The 20,535-nt window shown below is 36.5% G+C and overlaps 1 protein-coding gene and 1 long non-coding RNA gene across 2 annotated transcripts in view; one reads left to right on the top strand and one right to left on the bottom strand.

Annotated features, from left to right (window-relative positions):
- LOC125236602 (GAS2-like protein pickled eggs) overlaps positions 1-20,535 on the bottom strand; it is a 201,569-nt gene that overhangs the window by 10,289 nt on the left and 170,745 nt on the right. Inside the window, exons 3-4 of the mRNA XM_048143465.1 lie at positions 15,641-16,204; positions 7,820-8,495 (exon numbers count right to left, since the gene is read on the bottom strand). Of these exons, the coding sequence (XP_047999422.1) occupies positions 7,820-8,495; positions 15,641-16,204 (1,240 nt within the window). The remainder of the gene's footprint in view (positions 1-7,819; positions 8,496-15,640; positions 16,205-20,535) is intronic.
- On the top strand, positions 8,757-9,957 carry LOC125236604. Its single transcript, XR_007178219.1, has 2 exons — positions 8,757-9,193; positions 9,671-9,957. It is a non-coding gene; the product is annotated as an uncharacterized LOC125236604 (long non-coding RNA).

Below are 20,535 nucleotides of genomic sequence, written 5' to 3'. Positions count from 1 at the left end.
CTATGCCAAAATTCGCTTATACACGAATTATTTCCCCCGACAGGCAGTTAAAAGTGTTCGTTGGGCGTGCTAAGTAGGTGAGATTGTGCCTTGTGCTCCAATGCTATGTTTCTATCATAAAAAAAACAGGCTTAATATGCATAAATATTGTCAATATAAGAATAACAACTTAAGATGCTAAAAACCAGATGGCGCCATTCAAAAGTAATGCTTAGGTAATTTTATTATTATAATAGGACTTTTCTATTTATTTTAACCGCTTGGGAAGAATCCATATTGGTTTAGAAACCAAAATGAAAGGTGACTGATTGTCTTAAAGTCTTAACATTATTTAAAAAATGCAAGCTTGCTCGTCTTCAATATTTACTAGTCTCTAGTCACCACAAACAACTAACTACGTACCAATATACCTTATACATTCGCAATAGCGATCATAAACGTAACATCGCGAATGTTACGGATCATTTTTAGAGCAGGTGTTGGTCATCAAATGTCAAAAGAACAAGGTTAAAGTTTTTGAGTCTTTGTTGTTATGATCTTTATGTAAACTTGACCTGGATCTGGTAAGGGAATGCGTGTGCAGATTATTATAGACAGTCAGATCAAATATTAACTATGCTATCAAAATTGCTGCAAAATTAGCATGGTCTGACTTAAGACAATCTTGATAGATACTGCGTAAGTAGGTAGTAACCATAATACTTTATACCTAGTGTATGTATACCTAATAATGACGTGACGATATTGACGATGAAAAAACATATGTTAACAACGACAAACACAAAAATAAATAAAAAATCAGGATGCTAATACGAAGAGACGTGAAGAGATCTATTATATGTCACAGGGAAATGGCCAAAACAGAGATTTCATCAAATCACTAAGGGATATGATCAAATCACGCAGGATGTCAAAATGGCGAATACATTTTATCATTTCTCTAGAAAATTTCAGTCATTTGACTAAATCCCTTACTCTGTTTAGTGAAATCACAAAATCGACCAACAGAAACGCCACGTTTTGTCATTTCACTAGATTTGTTTAGGGATTTGATAAAATCCCTGAACCACGTCAGTAAGTTGACGAAACGAGCTTATAAAGTCAACTAGTTTTATCATTTCGCTAAACAAGTTCAGTGAAAATACAAAATGTTTTAATAAACATGAAAATAATGGAGGGATGATGGAGAGTGGCATAGGATACTTTTTGTCTCTTTATAACCCCCCTCTTCCCTAAAATGGGGGGGGGGAAGTTTGTATGGAGCATTCCGCAATTTTAGAATTTAACACGAGCGAAGCCGCGGGCAAAAGCTAGTAGAATATACACTCAACTAAGCTGATTGGGTACTTGGGTAAGCCGAATTTATTTCGATTTATGTTAAACGGGCAAATAAAGTTGTCACATTTGAGAGATTATGTCTGAAAATCTAATAGTTATTTGTTATACAAGAGTGTAAAGTTGTATTTTAACGCCGAGTGTGGAATTGAAAAACGAGCAAGCGAAAGGATTATATTTTATTTTATTTTTATTTTTATTTCAAATACGTTACACAGTATGACAGTAAAAACCAAAGCACTGAGTAACTAAAATACATAAAAGCATAACAAATAAACACATCAAAGTGAGAAAAAATCAACACATCACAAATTATCTAGATTTAGGTGACAACGTCGTCTGTCCGGGCGTAGACTTCGGCAGGTTGCCCCGGAACCGTCTAAAGACTACACCCTTCGGCCAGAAGTCTAGATATAGTTGAACCACGAGCGAAGCGAGTGGTTCGAGAATAGAATCCTGAACTTGCGAGTTTTTTAACACACGAGAAGTAAAATACATTTGCACCCGTGTGTAACACAAAACTTTTCCCCTCACTATAGCGAGGAAACTACAACGCAAAACATTCGTTTATCACTGCTTCCAGTAGTTCCACAGGTGGTAAATCATCTTTATTACTAGATTCACCTACTTTTATTAATTTTAAAGCAGTTAATTTGACTTTATTCAAGGTCAAATTACTTTAGTAGTAGTAGTTGTAGTAATACACTTTATTGTACAAAGATAAGAACACACACAGTACTTAAAGAAAAAAAGAACACACACATCATTTGTACAAAGGCGAACTTATCCCATTAAGGGATTAACCCACCACTACCCACTTTACCCACTTTTTTGTGGGGACTTTACCCACTAGTGGATAAAATGCGTTTTTACCCGCTGATATTAAACGACAAAACACGTGTTTCCGAGCTAGTGAGGGGAAAAAGATATTAACTATAGTTATCTTTTCTTACACAACCAACAAGGGACCTCGGAAAAGGAAGTCCGCTTAAGGTAAAAAGCCATACTCGAGCCAAGTAAGTCGACCCAGGAAGCATAGACAAATTATTCTATGATAGACTGTCTATGGCACGAGGTATTTGTCTATGGGTATAATAGCTTTTTAATTGGCGTTTTATATAAGGTATGTCATGGCAATTAGTGCTTATGAAGGTGACGGAATAAATAAAATGGTGGTGTGTACATTTACCGATTGTCACGCAAATCACGCAATAAAACATTTTTTTCCATTTTTTATTTTTGCACTTTGTTGGCGTGATTGATATACATATTGGTACCAAATTTCAGCTTTCTAGTGCTAACGGTTACTGAGATTATCCGCGGACAGACGGACGGACGGACGGACGGACAGACAGACATGGCGAAACTATAAGGGTTCCTAGTTTACTACGGAACCCTTAAAATGACCCACTTCTCGCACTAGTGGGATAAAATAAGTAGGTTCGATAAACGTGCGGAACGCACGTGTAAAGAAAAAATTCGTAACTCGTGTCGATTTACTTGGAAAAATTTAAATACCGATAAGTATTATTTTAGGACTATTTTTAACCCCCGACGCAAAAACGACGGGGTGTTATAAGTTTGACGTGTCTGTCTGCCTGTCCGTCTGTCTGTCTATCTGTCTGTTTGTCTGTCTGTCTGTGTGTGTGTCTGTCTGTGGCATTGTAGCTCCCGAACGGATGAACCGATTGGATTTAGTTTTTTTGTCTGAAAGCTGAGTTAGTCGGAAGTGTTCTTAGCCATGTTTCATGAAAATTGGTCTACTATGTCGCAGTCGGAGTTTTTTCAAAATTTTAATTTTGTGGTTAGGTTATTGCATTATGTACGTAAAATTGCAATATAAGTACTAGGTACGTACTCAGTTAGCAACTAGGTACATTCATATCCATCAGGTATTCAATTACCCAGCGCACAACACTACCGGACAATTACACGCAACGGCGCACGCGCCGATGCGCCGGAGTTGCGAAAACGTGCACGCGGCATAAGCGGCAGCGAGAGCGGAAACGGGTTATTTAGCGGATTCAGTAATTGTTAGATGTCACACCAATTTCATATTAATCTGGCAGTGTCATAATGACGTTTCTAACACTCATTTAACAGTTTTGATATTTTCGAACATTCAACATGTGAAAAAAAATCTAAAATATAATGTTAATGCAGATTGCAAAAAGATGTCACAAGGTGTGTTTACAAGTGAACAAAAACTAGGTAGATTACTTTTTGTTCACTTGTAAAAAAATGAAGAATATTTCTTAAATACTAGGTATTCTAAAACATGTTACTTTTTTAAACCTGGTTTAAACCATAACAGAGCAGTAGATATCACTGAAAATAAACTAAGACTAGAGGTAGTAGCCTGTTATCTAAATAGCAATAAATCCTTTAAAAAATACACATGTGGATATTGTGGATGTGATGACGATTACACAAATAAAGGTAGTTACTACCATTGCAATAAAATAATCATCGATATTGCTACAACAAATCGCTGTATCCTTCCTCTTGCACCACGCGCTGTTCGTTGCTACTGTGTATCGCAACTACTCTATGATTTAGAAGCTACGCATCAATGGACAGATGGACACGCATGTTTATGCAAAACTCTGTTTTGTCGGGTATGGTAATTTTATTACAGTCTTATTTGGTATTAAGTAAAGACGCTAATAATATTATCTTCAACTTTATGTTAAGTGCAGGCTAGATAAGCGCAGGCGACTTTCATTCTGGAAGTCAAAAATATTTTTCCCCTCACTAGCTCAGAAACACGTGTTTGGTCCTTTAATACCAGCGGGTAAAAACGCATTTTATCCACTAGTGGGTAAAGTAATTTGACCTTGAATAAAGTCAAATTAACTGCTTTAAAATTGATAAAAGTAGGTGAATCTAGTAATAAAGATGATTTACCACCTGTGAAACTACTAGAAGCACTGATTTAAACGCATTTTTTGCGTTGTAGGCGTTGTAGTTTCCTCGCTATAGTGAGGGGAAAAGTTTTGTGTTACACTCGGGTGCAAATGTATTTTACTTCTCGTGTGTTAAAAAACTCGCAAGTTCAGGATTCTATTCTCGAACCACTCGCTTCGCTCGTGGTTCAACTATAGAATCCTTTCACTTGCTCGTTTTTCAATTCCACACTCGGCGTTAAAATACAACTTTGCCCCCTTGTATAACAAATAACTATAAAAAGAATCAAACAACCAGACAGGTGCGGGCAGAACTGAAAATTGGTAGAGAATTAATAATAAAATAATAAATAAATATTGGGGGACCTTACACAGATCAACTTAACCCCAAACTAAGCAAAGCTTATACTATGGGTGCTAAGCGACGATATACATACTTAAATAGATAAATACATACTTATATACATAGAAAACATCCATGACTCAGGAACAAATATCTGTGCTCATCACACTAATAAATGCCCTTACCGGGATTCGAACCTGGGACCGCGGCTCAGCAGGCAGGGTCACTACCGACTGAGCCAGACCGGTCATCAAAGAAAGAATGCCTTTAGGCATTAAGTCCGCGATTTGTACATTTTTGTCTATATTTGGTGCAATAAAGTTTAAAGAAATAAAAAATAAATTAGCACATTACGCCCCAGAGCAAAAAAAAAATACTTTTGTCACTTGGAATAGATACTATTATTTTTATCATTGATGCCAAAGTTTCAAATATGTTTTTGTTAAGATTTGATTTTTATCTGTGACTGTATTTTACCAGGGGCGGCTGCGTTTCTTGGATACATTCCGGTGGCCGCAAGTTCGCAGCCCATAAATTTTGACTACCTTCTCGCTGCGCAATAGAATTACTCTTTCACATACACACAATAAATACCGATTTGAAAATTAGTAGTTAAACCGTCTTAAGCGAATGTAATTATTTTTTCTTATTTAATATCTGTAATCAGTCGCAAGACTATACTCAGATTCGTTGAGTGGCAATAATGGCATTTCCAGAATGATAGGACCATTGCCCCACCTTCCCTCAAATATCCAGCACATCGGCTCTTTTAAGCACTTGCTTCGGCAGTACATATACTAAAATTGGAACGAATGTAATATTGATTGCAAAAATTGACTTGAGCAAACGGACATTGTAAGTTAAATAAAATCTTGGAAATACGTTTACCGCTTATGACTTGGACCAAACCCCGTCCATTGGCATGTACGTACGAATGCGTTTCAACTCTATTCAATAAGTGCATATGCTAACAATGTCCCGTATGTCGCCATGCTTGTCATTTGACAATGTCATTTGTGTTGCGTAAATGACAATTTTGCCCAATTGGTGCGACATTGCCAAACTTTTATGATTTTGAAAGGTAATTGACATCGGAGTGCAATAGGGCTTGGTCATGTAGGTTAATCTTTTCAAGGTTGACATTTTAATGATATTAAAAGTTAAAAATGTGTCAGTAGGTATATTATGTGTTTTGGTTTCTTGTAAGCTTAGGAATTTTAGATCTACTTCGCTAAAAGAGACTGACAAATATGTACTTACTTAAAAATACTGCCTTTGAGTAATTTCATAAATCAAATTATCTCAAAAATCTGATGGAAATTAGCCATAGCCTCTGTGGTGACGGGTTAAGAATTTTACCATCCCCTTTCTTTCCGTGGGTGTCGTAGAAGGCGACTTTGGGATATGGGTTAAATTGTGGCGTAGGCGAGAGGCTGGCAACCTGTCACTGCAATGTCACAGTTTCGTTTTCTTTCAACCCCTTATTTGCCAAGAGTGGCACTGAAGTTTTAATAGTTTCATGTGTTCTGCCTACCCCTTTATGAGATACAGGCAGGTATGTTGTATCTATGTAATTAGCCATATTAGGTACTTTTCTTAAAAAACTTTTTAAATTAACAATATACTAACTTGCATAATCGAAATATAACTATCTCATAATTTTATTTAAAAAATACAAGGATTTTCTATTACTTTTGCAAAATAATTAGACAGTGATATTTTGTGTCCCTCCGATATTTTTTATATTTATTGGATTTGATGATATTTTCAAAAACATTTGCACGTAATTTACATTTTTAAAATCTTTTTGAAAAGGCGCTTAGCATATACCGCATCTATTAAAAACATATCAAACCAACTAACGTACGTTTATTTCCATAAAATTACTTGACATTTCTTCAAGAAGAATCGATAAATATCAACTTAACGATTGCCATTTTATTCCGATATCAAAAACATCGCCGTCATGAATGTTATTAACATTAAATTACCAAGTAACGTTGTCTAAAATTCATTTTGTTTTCATCGTCGACATATTAATATTTTACAACCCTTTTACAAGCGATATTTTTTACGATAATGACCTGATTAACATTGACTCTTCCATTTCGTAAGTGTTTTAACATTTTTTAAAATCTTATCGTTACATTTATGGAAAGCACTAAGTGAGACATTTACATCTTATTTGCATGTCTGGGGAAATATATTAATATATTTTATGGTGCTTTTAAGCTTCCTTGTACAAAAGTTAAGATCCTTTAACTTTAATGAGATACGATTTGTATTGAAAATAAAACACAGAATCAAGGAACTGATAGGTCACTGGTACGGCAAGACAGTCTAATTAAAAGTAAAACCTAAAAGATGATAAAGGTTAATAGATTAAAAAGTAGAAGATGAAAAAATGGAGATAAATTTAAAGAAAGAAATTAGAAGAAATTAAGATTCTTTCAAGAAGTAATGTAATACGAGAAGTAAAAATAACTTGCATTATGGGGATAAGAAAAGAAATAACTAAATTCCGGATTAAACAAAGAAATGATATAATAATATAGTGAGTGCTACTAACATTATTAAAGTAACACAATTATTTCCTGAAATTGATGAGTTATTTACTTTTAACAAACTGCGTAAATACTAGCAATCAATCGTTCGTTTGTATTTACATTTTTGAAACCTAATCTAAATTCACAAACCCCGAAAATAATTCAAATAAAGCAAAGGATAATATTGTATTCGGTTATAGTTACTCATGAACTAAAACTATGGAAACGGATTATACAGAGTGGGGCCTGTAACAAAGGCGAATAATTGAACTCTAGGCTATTCTCCTTATACTGATCAACATTTGTTCGGCGACTTTTAAAAATAACTTGTATTTTGATTTTTATCACCCTTGAAAGTTTTTTCTAAGAGGTAATGTATTGCGAATTCTGTTAAGTCTAAAGTGTGACAGACAACGTCAATGACAACAATAATGGCGTACATTGAAGCTAATATTTATTTTGTATGAAAAATTAAAAATTTAAAGACTTCATAATTTTTAAAAGTCACTGAACAAATGTTGATCAGTATAAGGAGAATAGCCTACAGTTCAATTCTTCGCCTTTGTTACAGGCCCCACTCTGTATAGCGTATAATGAAAACGTCGAAACGTCGGGATGAATTTGAAATTGTTTCCATAGTTTTATTTCAAAAGCAAAGGATGTTAAAAAGTAATTAAAGATAAACTCACCACTATATTCAGCGTCATCATAAGAATTCTGGCTGTGCATGGAATATCTATTCGTTGTCTTAGTCGAAGGTGACCCTTGGGTCGACCCAGCCACCACACCCAAACTCCTGTACCCTTCATCAGACACTTCTGACCCATTATCAGAAGCACTTTCAGCAGCAGGCGCTGGAGACACTGGCCTTGGACTCTTATTTCTCACAGCATGAGGAGTTGGTACTAAATGATTAGATACAACGACTTTTGTTCTTCTATCTGGTGATGAGGATTTTCGTCCAGGGCTGTTCGCGCGTGGATTTAAGTGTTTTCGGCTTGGTGACGCTGCTCTTTCCAATTCTCCTAAATAAGGCAGGCTTGTTGGAGCATCAAGTCTGCTGTTACTCTGATAGTGAGGTCTTTCTTCGTTGTAGAACTTAGAGTATTGCAGGGATGTAGGTTCTTTTTGGTAGGGTAGTGAGACGGGTTCGTGTCGTGGTTCTTTCTGGTAGGGCAGTGAGACAGGGTCTGGTCGTTCGTAGGTGACGGTGGCGCCGGCCAGGTCTTGCTTGGGACGCGCCAGGCGAGCAGAGAGGGAAGTGCGGTGCTGCGCGCGACAGCGGCAAGGGTCATGCTTGTCCAGGTAGTGGGCCAACGTGTCCCAACCTCCGCCAACGCGGACCATCACGTGCGAGCGAAGAATCTGGAAAGAGGGAGTGTTTAGAGTATTTTGTTGACAAGTATCTTGTGGGGATCGGAGTCATGCAATACTTATGCCCACTACAATTGTAACGTTGCACGTACATGTTTTAATTATAAGCTTTAATTTTATTATTTTACAATTTTAATTATACAAATTTTAACCAAATAACTTATTTATAAATTAATTTTAATTATAGCTGCATGAATTATTTTAATCAATTATTATTTTTATTATTTATTTTAATCAACTAACTATTTATTTTTACAAATTTAACAATCAATTTTAAATTTACATTAATTATCTTATTCTACTTTTCTATTTTAAAGTACGACTAAGAATAAAATAAAATAATTATGTTTTAAAAAACCTCTGTAATAGACATCGCAAGGTTAATCCGACCGTCCATGCGCTATTCGTATCAACTGTACTACGACCGGTCTGAGCTGACGTCACGGAATAATCTGGAACTGGCGCGAGCGCTGCCCCGCCGCGCCGCCCAGTCATCAGTCCGCGCCAGCCGCCAAACGTTACGCACGTACGTACCGTCGCGCACACGGGCCAGCCCGTGTCGTCTCGCGCGCTGTACGAATTATAATTTTAATTATTTTCTGGTGGGCGCGGACACCTGCAAATTTATTTAGTTTAAATATATTCGGCGACGTAATCACGAAATAACGAGTTCCCGCACCCACGTACTGGTAAGTGCAAAGTGTTGAACGTTATTTTAAAAAATAGTACATAGTGTAATTTTAATCCTAATGTGAGCTCACTTGTAATTATTATTTTGTTAACTGTGTTAGATCCTTAATTTAAATTACTCATTCCCATTTTATGCTAAACGCTTTTAGAGAGAATGACTTTGCAATTTCCTTTGTTCTGTTAGTGCTAAGTAATGTAATGGCGGGTACGAATAAGTATGTGTGCGTACCTCCTTCTTAATTTAGTCACTTTCTTTGTTCTTTCTTCCTTACTTCTGTGCTTTTCCTTGCTGTGCTTGTAACTCCGCTCTGATTTGTGAACACAAACACGCTATCTGCTTATGCACTTATGCTGCTGGTGCACCGGCTTATTCTTGGTCCCACCTTCATCATCATCATCATCGTCACAGGGTGTTCACCTATCAGAGCGAGCAAGAACAAGGTCTCATCACTAAGACTATGCGTGGAAATTTACAGGGTGCGCCGTTATTTTTAAAAAAGAAGACCGTTCGGCCGACGTGTCACACCGTCACCAGCATCCACACACACAACATCCAGACGGCTGGGTTGGAGCCTGAGTCGTTCGCCCGCCGTCGCCCCTGCTCCTCTTCAGCGCTGGCCCCCACACCTGCTGCGGACCACCGTCATAACCACCAGCCAGGGCAGTACCGCTCCGCGGTGGCAAATTATAGACCGGGCCTTGACCACCCACGACCCTATTTCAAATTTTAGTTGTTTTTAAATAAATTATTTTTGTTAACGTACTGGTAGAATTTTTATTTATGCCCTACCAGTCCTAGACGTCACATTATGCATGGTAACTTATTTTCTAGAGGAAATCAAAAAATCATACTGCTGATGGTGAAAAATGTATATTTAGTATTATTTTCGAACAGCTGTCAGCTTATCCATACTAATATTATAAATGGGAAAGTGTGTGTGTCTGTTTGTTTGCCCGTCTTTCACGGCAAAACGGAGCGACAAATTGACGTGATTTTTTAGTGGAGATAGTGGAAGGGATGAAGAGTGACATAGGCTACTTTTTGTCTCTTTCTAACGCGAGCGAGGCCGCTGGCAAAGGCTAGTAATATATAAGTTTATTGGGAATAACCATTATCATTCCTCAGGTGTGAAAGCAGATGGTACATTCCATTAAAATATCCTACCATATATTATTTTCAAAATTTGGGACCCAAAGTTAGCGAATGTTCTTAACAAAAATTAACTCGCTGTCAGTTTTGTGACGACAATTAAGAATAAAATCTGTCTAAAACTTAACTTTTTTCACGCCCTAGGCAATACCTTTACGAAAGTAAGATTTTAACCGACCCTGACACCAGTCTTAAGCTACTTGTTTTCTTTCCATTAGTTTATTTATTTCTCCATAATAAACTACAGGCGAAATCAACACACAGATCTCGCCACTTTCAATTTACCGCGCCGCAAAGGATGCCGCGTAAAAAAAACTAGTAATCTATAAAGATAAATTACCAACTACATTGTACGTAAAAGCATTTAACCGTCGAGTTAAAAATAACTGGCCATGTGTTTAATTAATACGACATACCGGTCAGACCAAAACACAGAGGTGAGTCATGATGTGTCCTTTTTTGGTCAAATCAAATGCTCACAAGATATTTGCAGAAAAACGTTTGTTGGGCGACCTTTACTCGGCCATTTTAAAGTGATCTTTGGGGGGAGACCATCTGGTGATCATTCTACACTTTTCTACAGCGTGTAAGTTTTATACGAGCAATAAATTAAACCAGACAGAACTCATTTGTATTGTCATTACCTAATTAAAGAGTGACTTTGAGTTGCTGTTAATTTTCATACCATCATTAATTTTTGGAAATTTTCTCATCAGCAATGCCACACCTCGGACACTGGCGATCAAATATATTGAAAGAGGCGCATTCCTAGCACAGAGTCTAAGCTCGTGTAGGTGAACGCGTACTATGCTTGTATGAGTGAAATATGACAGGTCGACTGTTCGCGTTTTTGACAGGCGGTAACTGTGAGAAGCGGGAGTGGCCATACTGTACGATAGTACTCTTTAGTATACTGTGGCAATGCACTTTAAACATAGCGGCGATGACAGTCAATGACAACTGTCAGAGAGCGTTTAACGCGGGTGTGTTTACATTACGTTGTGGGCCGGATTATTCTGTACTTGTCTTCTGTGTGTGTGTGTGTATGGAAAAATTCTTATTCTTAATAATTACTTTCTATTGAAAGTGCAGAATTCAATGTTAATTTTTATTGTAATTTTTTTTTGTAGGTACTCATTCTTTGACTAATTTTTTATTTGATATGCTTACGATGTAAGGACTATTATTATTATTAATGTTTTCTTTTTATTGTATCATTGACTGACATGTAAATTAGCTTTACGAATAAAATGATTATGATTATGATTATTTCAATTTCAAGTAAAAGTTATCTAATTACATTTCTTATGTCCTATACTAAAGATAAAAGCGAATCGTCTGGCATGACACATGCGAAGGTATGAAAATCATTTGACGAAAAGAGTATTACGAGATGAATGTGGAAGGAAGTAACGGAGAGCAAAACCGTAGAAAAGGTGGATGAGCTGTGTGAGAGATGATATGAAGCGAAAGCAAGTGAATGATGAGATGAGAGACGATAGAGATGGAATAGGAAAACATGTTGCGCCGACCCCAAATGATGATGATGTCTATACGCACCACCGTTAAGATATTCGTCCGTAATAGCTTCACACACTGTATATAAACTTTTATTTATTAACTGTATTGACGAATGTGAGGGTCTGGTTGTGTTGGTGGTCAGTTGGTCCATATAGAGGAGCAAGGTTGGACCTAACGAGGCCGGTTAGATCTAGACGAGTTTGGGAAAACTATAGACTTCAGTAAGACTAAAGGGAGAGACTATAGAAAATACACGAATGAATTAAAAAAATCATACTAAGAGGTATCATCATCATCCCTTGCCCTTTTCCCATTATTTGGGGTCGGCACAGCAGATCATCTCCCTCCATTCCTCTCTATCAGCCGTGATTTCCATACTAATACCTTTCACTCTCATATCGTTGTTCACACATTCCATACTAAGAGGTATACAGAGTGAAATATAGAAGGACTTACTTTCCATAGTGACTTTTGAAGTCATAATGAACAACTTTTATTCTGGGATCAATGCTGAAATCGCAAAAAAATGGTTGTTCCTTACATTCAGATCTGACTGACGCGATGCCGCTCAATTCTATGTAACAGCCAAATTTTTTTGCGATCTCATCATTGGTCCTATAATAAAAGTCGTTTATTAAGGATATACTTCTTCAATCATTCTTTTACTTTTCAAGCTGTGCGACTTTGGAATTTCCTACCTTCTGACATAAGACGTGCTTAGTCTCCTGACTCTTTCAAGAGACTACTTAAACTCATTTTTTATCTCTTCCGTAATATTTTTTGTCTGATTACTCCTTCTAAATACCTGGTACTGTTTTATGTGTATTTATTTATATATATTTTATTTGTAAGTTTATGCATATAGTTATTTATCTTTATGTATATATGTTTATGTATTTTATATTATTTTTTTAGTCTGTATTGTGCGATAAGTTTATTTCTTCGAATTTGTTGACACCTACTGATATAATGTAAATTTATCAATTTCCGCTACCTTTAGGTTGTCTGGAAGAAATCGCTCTTTAGCGATAATACCGCCTGTTGTTTACCTTTTTTCGTGTTGCTTCCTTGTTTGTATTGTTGTAGGTATTTTATTAAGGTGTGGAATAAAGAGTATTTGTATTGTATTGATATCAGAAGTCACTATGCCCAGCACTGGTCCTTTTTCTTTTACCCAGTATAACAAAATTTCGATCATTCAATTTCATACCTATAATGTACCTACCTACATTCTGATGCTATTTTTACAAACAATAGATTTCACATATTTATTTTAGTATAGTGGTAGTAATATAGTAAGTTCCCACAGAACCGATTTCAATCACTAAATTCTAGTGATGTGCCGACGGAAAGTTTCCAAAATTCTGAAATTGTCACATAGGAAAACTTCAGAAACTTTCCATACTTTGTATGGACATTTGTATGGATGGAAACTTTCCATTTCATAAATCTAAATTCCCTTTATTTTTCGTGAAAGTTTCGTGAATTTTTCAAGAAATTTAAGATTTTTTTGGAAAGTTTCCGCAACTTGCACATCACTATTAAATTCTACATTATTAGACCTTCATGTGTATGTTTTGCCAGCTTTACTGGGTAAGGTGGGATTCAATTGGTACTTCATTGAAATTTAATTCGATTATCGTGAATACGCACATACTTAACATGCAAATTTTCAATGTATATTCAACATCTTATTATGCACCGGATAATGCAAAAATGTTCGTCCTGTATATAGTCGGTATATAAATTATATACTTATCTACAATGCCGACTCAGACATTACAACTTGTTATTGTTTTTATTTGGTTTTGATGCGACTTTAAGAATGGCACACGGGCATTTACAAAATTTGGGACCCCCTAATTAGCGTAAGTTGTTAACAAAAATTAACTCGCTGTCAGTTTTAAGCATAAAATCTGTCTAAAAATTTATTTTTTTCACATTCTGAATGTAGATTATCGCTTAAAGTTTTATGTAATAAACACAAAAACAATATTTTTATAGAAATTTCATGCTTAATTATCGTCACAAAACTGACAGTGAGTTAACTTTTGTTAACAATTTACGCTAATTGGGGGGTCCCAAATTCTGAAAATGCTCACATACGTGAAGTGAAATTCACGCGTTACATACGCCAATCACCAATGCGATCATCTAGGTACTTCCTCATCCTCCTTGCATTATCCCAGCATTGGTCACGGCTCATGAGAGCCTGGGGTCCGCTTTGACAATTAATTCCAAGATTTGGCGCAGACCCTATTTTTTTTTTCGAAAGCGAATGCCATCTGACCTTCCAACCCGAAGGGTAACTAGGCCTTATTGAGATTAGTCCGGTTTCCTCACGATGTTTTCCTTCACCGAAAAGCGACGAGAAAATATCAAATGACATTTCGCACATGAGTTCCAAAATTAATTGGTAGGTACTAGTTTGAACCCGTGACCTCTGGTCGCACGCTCTTACCGCTAATGCCCCTAGCAAACATCTACTTCCTATCAAGACCAATTTAAAATGATAAGTTGTAAGAAAACAACATAATATTGAATTTTAGAAATAAATTAGCACTTCAACTGCATCATAAATTAAAGAGCCATAAAAGTAGTCACTACACTATTCAATTCCATCAATGTTTACATTTTATGAAGTGGTATATTTATAAGCAAATACTAACATGTTTATGTACCTAGATCAAAGCGCACATACCAAGCTTAAATCAGGAAACAAAGCGCTTACATAAACAGAAACGCAAGAAGCAAGGAATGTTGCAACTTAAGTGTAACATAAATAAAACAGTAAGCACCTAATATATTATGCTTGTAATTACAATATCAGGACACTAGTCCCATCAAAAGCAAGCGATGAACTAGAATTATTTTGATGTTATATTAGACGTTATTTAAATAATAGCGTTTTCACAGAAAAAAATAATTTTTGGTTCTAGAATGTAGCCGTTTGGGTGCGCTGTTCTGTTTTTTCACACAATGAATGTCATTTCCCATGAAGTTTTCGCAATCGAGTTATATTTAAAACACATGGTAGCCACTTATGTTCTAACAGTTCTGTTAGAACATAATTTTTTTTTCTGTGAAAGCGCTATTAAATAACGTGTTCTAATATAACATCAAAATCTCTTGGTAAAGGTATAGCGTGATGTTGCTCAAGTGTTTATGTGTCTTTAGTAATATCGTACTACTACATAAAATAGCAAAATTTATTAGAAATTGGATTTTAATGGAATTCACCATTGGATTTTACGCAAGAATTGCTATGAAGTAAATTTTAATTAACATACATACGAATACGATTGCAGGTGTTCTTTAGCACCGTTCGTTAGTGTCTTCGATCATTTTATGTTTTATTCAATTGATATATCTTGACTGCTGTAGCTTGCTATCCAGGGATTCATAAGGCAAAAAATTCACCTCAACTTGAATTTACCCGACAAAATTTTTATCTGATGTATATCATTTCATTACAAAAATAACAAAGCTGCAGGGAGATAGACTACCCGTCCTTATGTCATTAATACAGTTAGAAGAAGACGTGTCATCTATCTCGCGGCGACATACTCTCGCGGCAATCATCTGCTAGGCCTACTGTATTCTCTAAATAAATTCATCTCATCTCATCTGCATGCAAAAATGATCCGTAATAATTTAGTAGGTACTAACAGCAACACTCTTAGCTATAACCATCGCTAGACGTTATGCCCTTCTAATAAGGATTAAAAATGTACAGCTAATAGTGTTGCCAATGGTAATAAACCAGTAAACTCACCCTGACAAAGATCAGCAGCCTCGTATCTCCAATCCTATACTTCCCCTCCGAAACCCTCACCATCGGGAACTGCGTTGGGCACGAGCACCTCTCTACCAGATCCCTGACCCTCTCATCCAAACTCCTCAAGTCATTCGTCACCAACTGCGGCTGCGGACCCACAGGTACCAACCCTAGTGCATTATCATCAGGTCTTAATTCTTCTCCTGCTAGTTCTCTTTCTATCTGCTTCTCCATTTGAACTAGGAGTGGTGCTGGCATTCCTAATACAGCCCCTTTTCTTGCTACTTCCAAAAGGCATAACACTACATGCTTTTCATTTTTTCTTAAGCATAAATCATCAGTTTCAAAGAGAAGGCATTCCAAAATCCCAAGCGCTCGTCGACACCAGTCGATGAAATTGGATAGGTTGTCTCTGGCGAAGAAGGTACCAGCTTTGGCAGCTGGTAGCATGTTCACTGGGGGTCTGGATCGGAGTGCTTTGGCCAGGGTGAGGGCATCTTCGGATTCTGGGGCTAGTGAGTCGAGGATCAGGCGGGCAGAGTCGCGGACTGCGTTGGCGTGCTGTAACAAGAGAGATGCTACTGTTAGTTTTAAAGTTTTATACATTTTTAGGAACAAATATAGTTAAACAAGATTCAGATGTGATTGGGCTTCAAGATGATAACAAAATATTAATTCTTGAAGGTTTTTAGCTTGGTTAACAACGGCAAATTTTGCCACAATCTCTTCCACAGACCAGGATCACATTTTGTTACAATTTTTTTTAATATTGAGTATGAAAGAAATACACCTGTGTGGTGACGGGTTAAGAATTTCACCACCCCTTTTCTTTCCGTGGGTGTCGTAGAAGGCGACTGAGGGATATGGGTTAAATTGTGGCGTAGGCGAGAGGCTGGCAACCTGTCACTGCAATGTCACAGTTTCGTTTTCTTTCAACCCCTTATTTGCCAAGAGTGGCACTGAAGCTTTAGTGGTTTCATGTGCTCTGCCTGTATCCCATAAAGGGGTAACCTTTATGGGATACAGGCATGATTGTATGTATGTATGTATGTATGAAAGAAATAATTGTAGGATTACTTTCTGAGCACTCTTTTGTCAGACTTGTCAAAATTGTAGCAAACTGAGATGAGTAGAAAAATATAGTGAGAAGCCTTTATCCTGCAGAAAGACACAGGTCTTTCTAGTGAAATATTTTATTAATTATTACCTAATAAAACGTATAAAACATGAAGGTATCTATGGAAAATGGACATCATACAAAAACGTAAGTACTAAGGACTTCCATTATCAAGATATCTCTTCATACGTAATTATAAAACACTATTCACTACATTTGCAACCACACAATTAACAATTTCGCCGTAAAATGATTATGCATTGATCACTTTCCACCGGGAAACATGAGATATCGATTAATATGATCTGATATCTCTGCCAGCACGCATCTATTCATTTCCCAAGTAACATGACCAATATATCTTGACCCCTGCTTTTATACAGTATTCTAAGAACTTAAGTCCAAATGTAGACTGGATTTTGAAGGAATTTCCAATAATCAGGGTATGATTGTTGGTCATCAGACTGGAAAGAATGTCGGTGACAAGCGATCGTCTAATAATAGAGAAAAATGTATAGTCTATTAAGTCAATTTATCGACGACCGGCCTGGCGTAGTCGGTAGTGACCTGGCCTGCTACGCCCGGGTTCGAATCCCAGAAAAGAGTTATTTGTGTGACGAGCACAGATATTTGTTCCTGAGTCATTGATGTTGTTCTATGTATGTATTTTATATTATATATATCGTTGTCTGAGTACCCACAATAAGCCTTCTTGAGCTTACCGTGGGGTTCAGTCAATAATGTAAGAATTTCCAAAAAAAATAATTTGAAGTACGATATACATCCGCAAGGGTGGGTAAATTAAAAGTAAAAATTTGAAAAGTTTTTTGTGAATTAAAAAAAAAGTTTTAAAATACAAACACAATTATATTTTTCCTGTAATGTTTGGCATAAAACCAATGTTTTTTAAAATTTTCATAATTTTTTGTTGGTAAACTTCGGAGATAAGGCCCCCTTATCTCCGGAACGGTATTTTTTTTACATTATCCTTCAAAATTCTTTTTTTTTCCACAACAAAAAAAATATAAAAAATAGTTTATTTACGTTCAATTGGCGCTCTTTCTAACGATACCCCACTTGACCTAGTAACTTGAAATTTACAGTTTGGCCCCCTTTCATTTTGGCCATTTTCTACAATTAAAATTAATATATTAAAAAAAATCTACGTTCTATTTGTAGAGGTTTACAATGTTCATCAATTAAAATTAATATATTTAAAAAAAATCCACGTTCTATTTGTAGAGGTTTACAATGTTCATAACTATTCCAAATTTCAAGTTGATAGCGTTAGTAGTTCTCGAGATATTTAGGAATGTGACAGACGGACAGACAGACGGACAGAGTCGCACCATAAGTGCGTTTTCACACTATCCGATCCGATATCGGATGTCGGACCGATATCCCATACATTACAGGCGCCATCTTGGATTTTTTCTATTGAAATCCTTCCGACATCCGATATCGGATCGGATAATGTGAAAACGGCCTAATAAGGGTTCCTGTTTTACCTTTTTGGTACGGAACCCTAAAAATCAATTTCGTTTGTTCATAAATTGATTCGTTAGAGTGCAACATTGCTACAGTTAAGAGGACATTCAACGAAAACGTCGTAATAATGTAAAATTGATAGTTTTAGTCGGCAAAATGCTACACTTTCCGTCATCTAAAAGACTTATTAACTTCAGGGTTCGATTAGGACATCTTCTTAACTTACATGTTGTGAGACTGGATTTTTAAAAACTAACTCACTTAATTAATTATGACTTTTTTTCTGGTGCATGTTTAGGAAAACCCGCGAAAAGTGCTGACTTAGTCCGTCTAATTTGTAAAATTTGGATAGTTTTGAATGCTTCAAGTGGTAAATTTGTATTATGTATATCCTGTACTACAATCTTCTGAGACTACTTCTTTGTTATAAGGCTTTAGAATAGAGTAAATGAGGATATGATGAATCCAATTTGTTTCAGAAATCACCTCAGAATAAGTGTCAATTTCTTCGAAAACTTACGTGTTTTTGAAGTAGTTTTAATATAAAAATAATCTGCAACGCTTACTCAAACAGATTTTATGCAAAAGTTTTCTATTAATTGCAATTTAATATTTTTGACGATTTTTTAAAAATGCCTCCTTATTACCGGTTACGCGCCCTTGCGATGTCAGTACCGCGGCAGAGCTTGTAGAGGCAGGACGTATGTTAGTCCGCTCCGCACGCGGCTCGACGATCGCGAAGTTATTTTGTCATTGTGTGCGGCACCCGCCGTGTCCAAAACCGCACTTGTGTGCGTGTTTGGCTGTACTGTTGCATGTATACTGCGACCGAAAACTTTGATCCTTGGGTTGACGACTTTGGTAACTAACTAATTAACTTGACTAATATTTTTAGTAAGTATTATTTATTATTGAATATCATTTTAGGTTACTGACTCGTCTCAACAAAATCGTTGACAATAGATGGTACTCAGGATCTGATGATGAAGTCAGATGGTAGTCATGAGTTCTCATCAACCAGGTCTTGAAACCATTTCGTGTTTGGGCTCGTTTGATTCACCTCAACAAGATCTTTGACAAGAGGTGATGGTACCCAGGATCTGATGATGAAGCCGGAAGGTAGTCATGAGTTCTCATCAACCAGGTCTTGAAACCATTTCGTGTTTGGGCTCGTTTGGTTCGTCTCAACAAGATCTTTGACAAGAGATGGTACCCAGGATCTGATGGTGAAGCCGGAAGGTAGTCAAGAGTATTCAACAACCAGGTCTTGAAACTCTTCTGTGGTTGGGCTCGTTTGATTCGTCTCAACAAGATCTTTGACAAGAGATGGTACCCAGGATCTGATGATGAAGCTGGAAGGTAGTCAAGAGTATTCCACGACCAGGTCTTGAAACCACTTCGTGTTTGGGTTCGTTTGATTCGTCTCAACAAGATCTTTGACAAGAGATGGTAATCACTCTTTTATACTCTGGCGCATCCACTGTCTCAGTGTGTCAACAGTCAACTAAAGCAGGTAGGCGTAGCGTAGAGTTGTATTTCCTTACAAAAAACTAATACCTATATGTGGACCTTCCTGTGCTCCATGCAATTAAAACAACATAATATTTAAAAACCGGCCGAGAGCGTGTCGGCTCACGCTCAGTGCCTACACTGAGCGTGGCCCGACACGCTCTCGGCCGGTTTTTAAAGCCGCGTTGGTAAATAGCCGCTCGGCTCTTCCGTAGTTTTCCATATTTTTCAAAAACTACAGAACCTATCAAGTTCAAAACAGTTTTCCTAGAAAGTTTATAAAGTTCTACTTTTGTGATTTTTAAATATTTTTTAAATATATGGTTAAAAAGTTAGAGGGGGGGACACACTTTTTTTTCCTTTAGGAGCGATTATTCCCGAAAATATTAATATTATCAAAAAACGATTTCAGTAATTCATTTTTAAATACCTATCCAACAATAAATCATACGTTAGGGTTGAAATGAAAAAAAAAATCACTCCCTACTTTACCCTAATAAAACATTTTTTTCACTTTTTATTTTTGCACTTTGTCGGCGTGACTGATATACATATTGGTACCAAATTTCAGCTCTCTAGTTCTAACGGTCACTGAGATTATTCGCGGACGGACGGACGGACGGAGGGACAGACAGACAGACATGGCGAAACTATAAGGGTTCCTAGTTGACTACGAAACCCTAAAAACACATTTTAAATATAAAAAAAAACTACTTAAAATTAAAGAAAACCGATCTTAGTTCCATTATATATATGTACCTAGAAAACATCATCATCT

Source organism: Leguminivora glycinivorella, chromosome 19 (genome assembly GCF_023078275.1).
Source record: "Leguminivora glycinivorella isolate SPB_JAAS2020 chromosome 19, LegGlyc_1.1, whole genome shotgun sequence".
Classification (NCBI taxonomy): Eukaryota; Metazoa; Arthropoda; class Insecta; order Lepidoptera; family Tortricidae; genus Leguminivora; species Leguminivora glycinivorella.
Note: the sequence above shows the minus strand (reverse complement) of the source record. Positions and strands in the feature narration are given on the sequence as shown.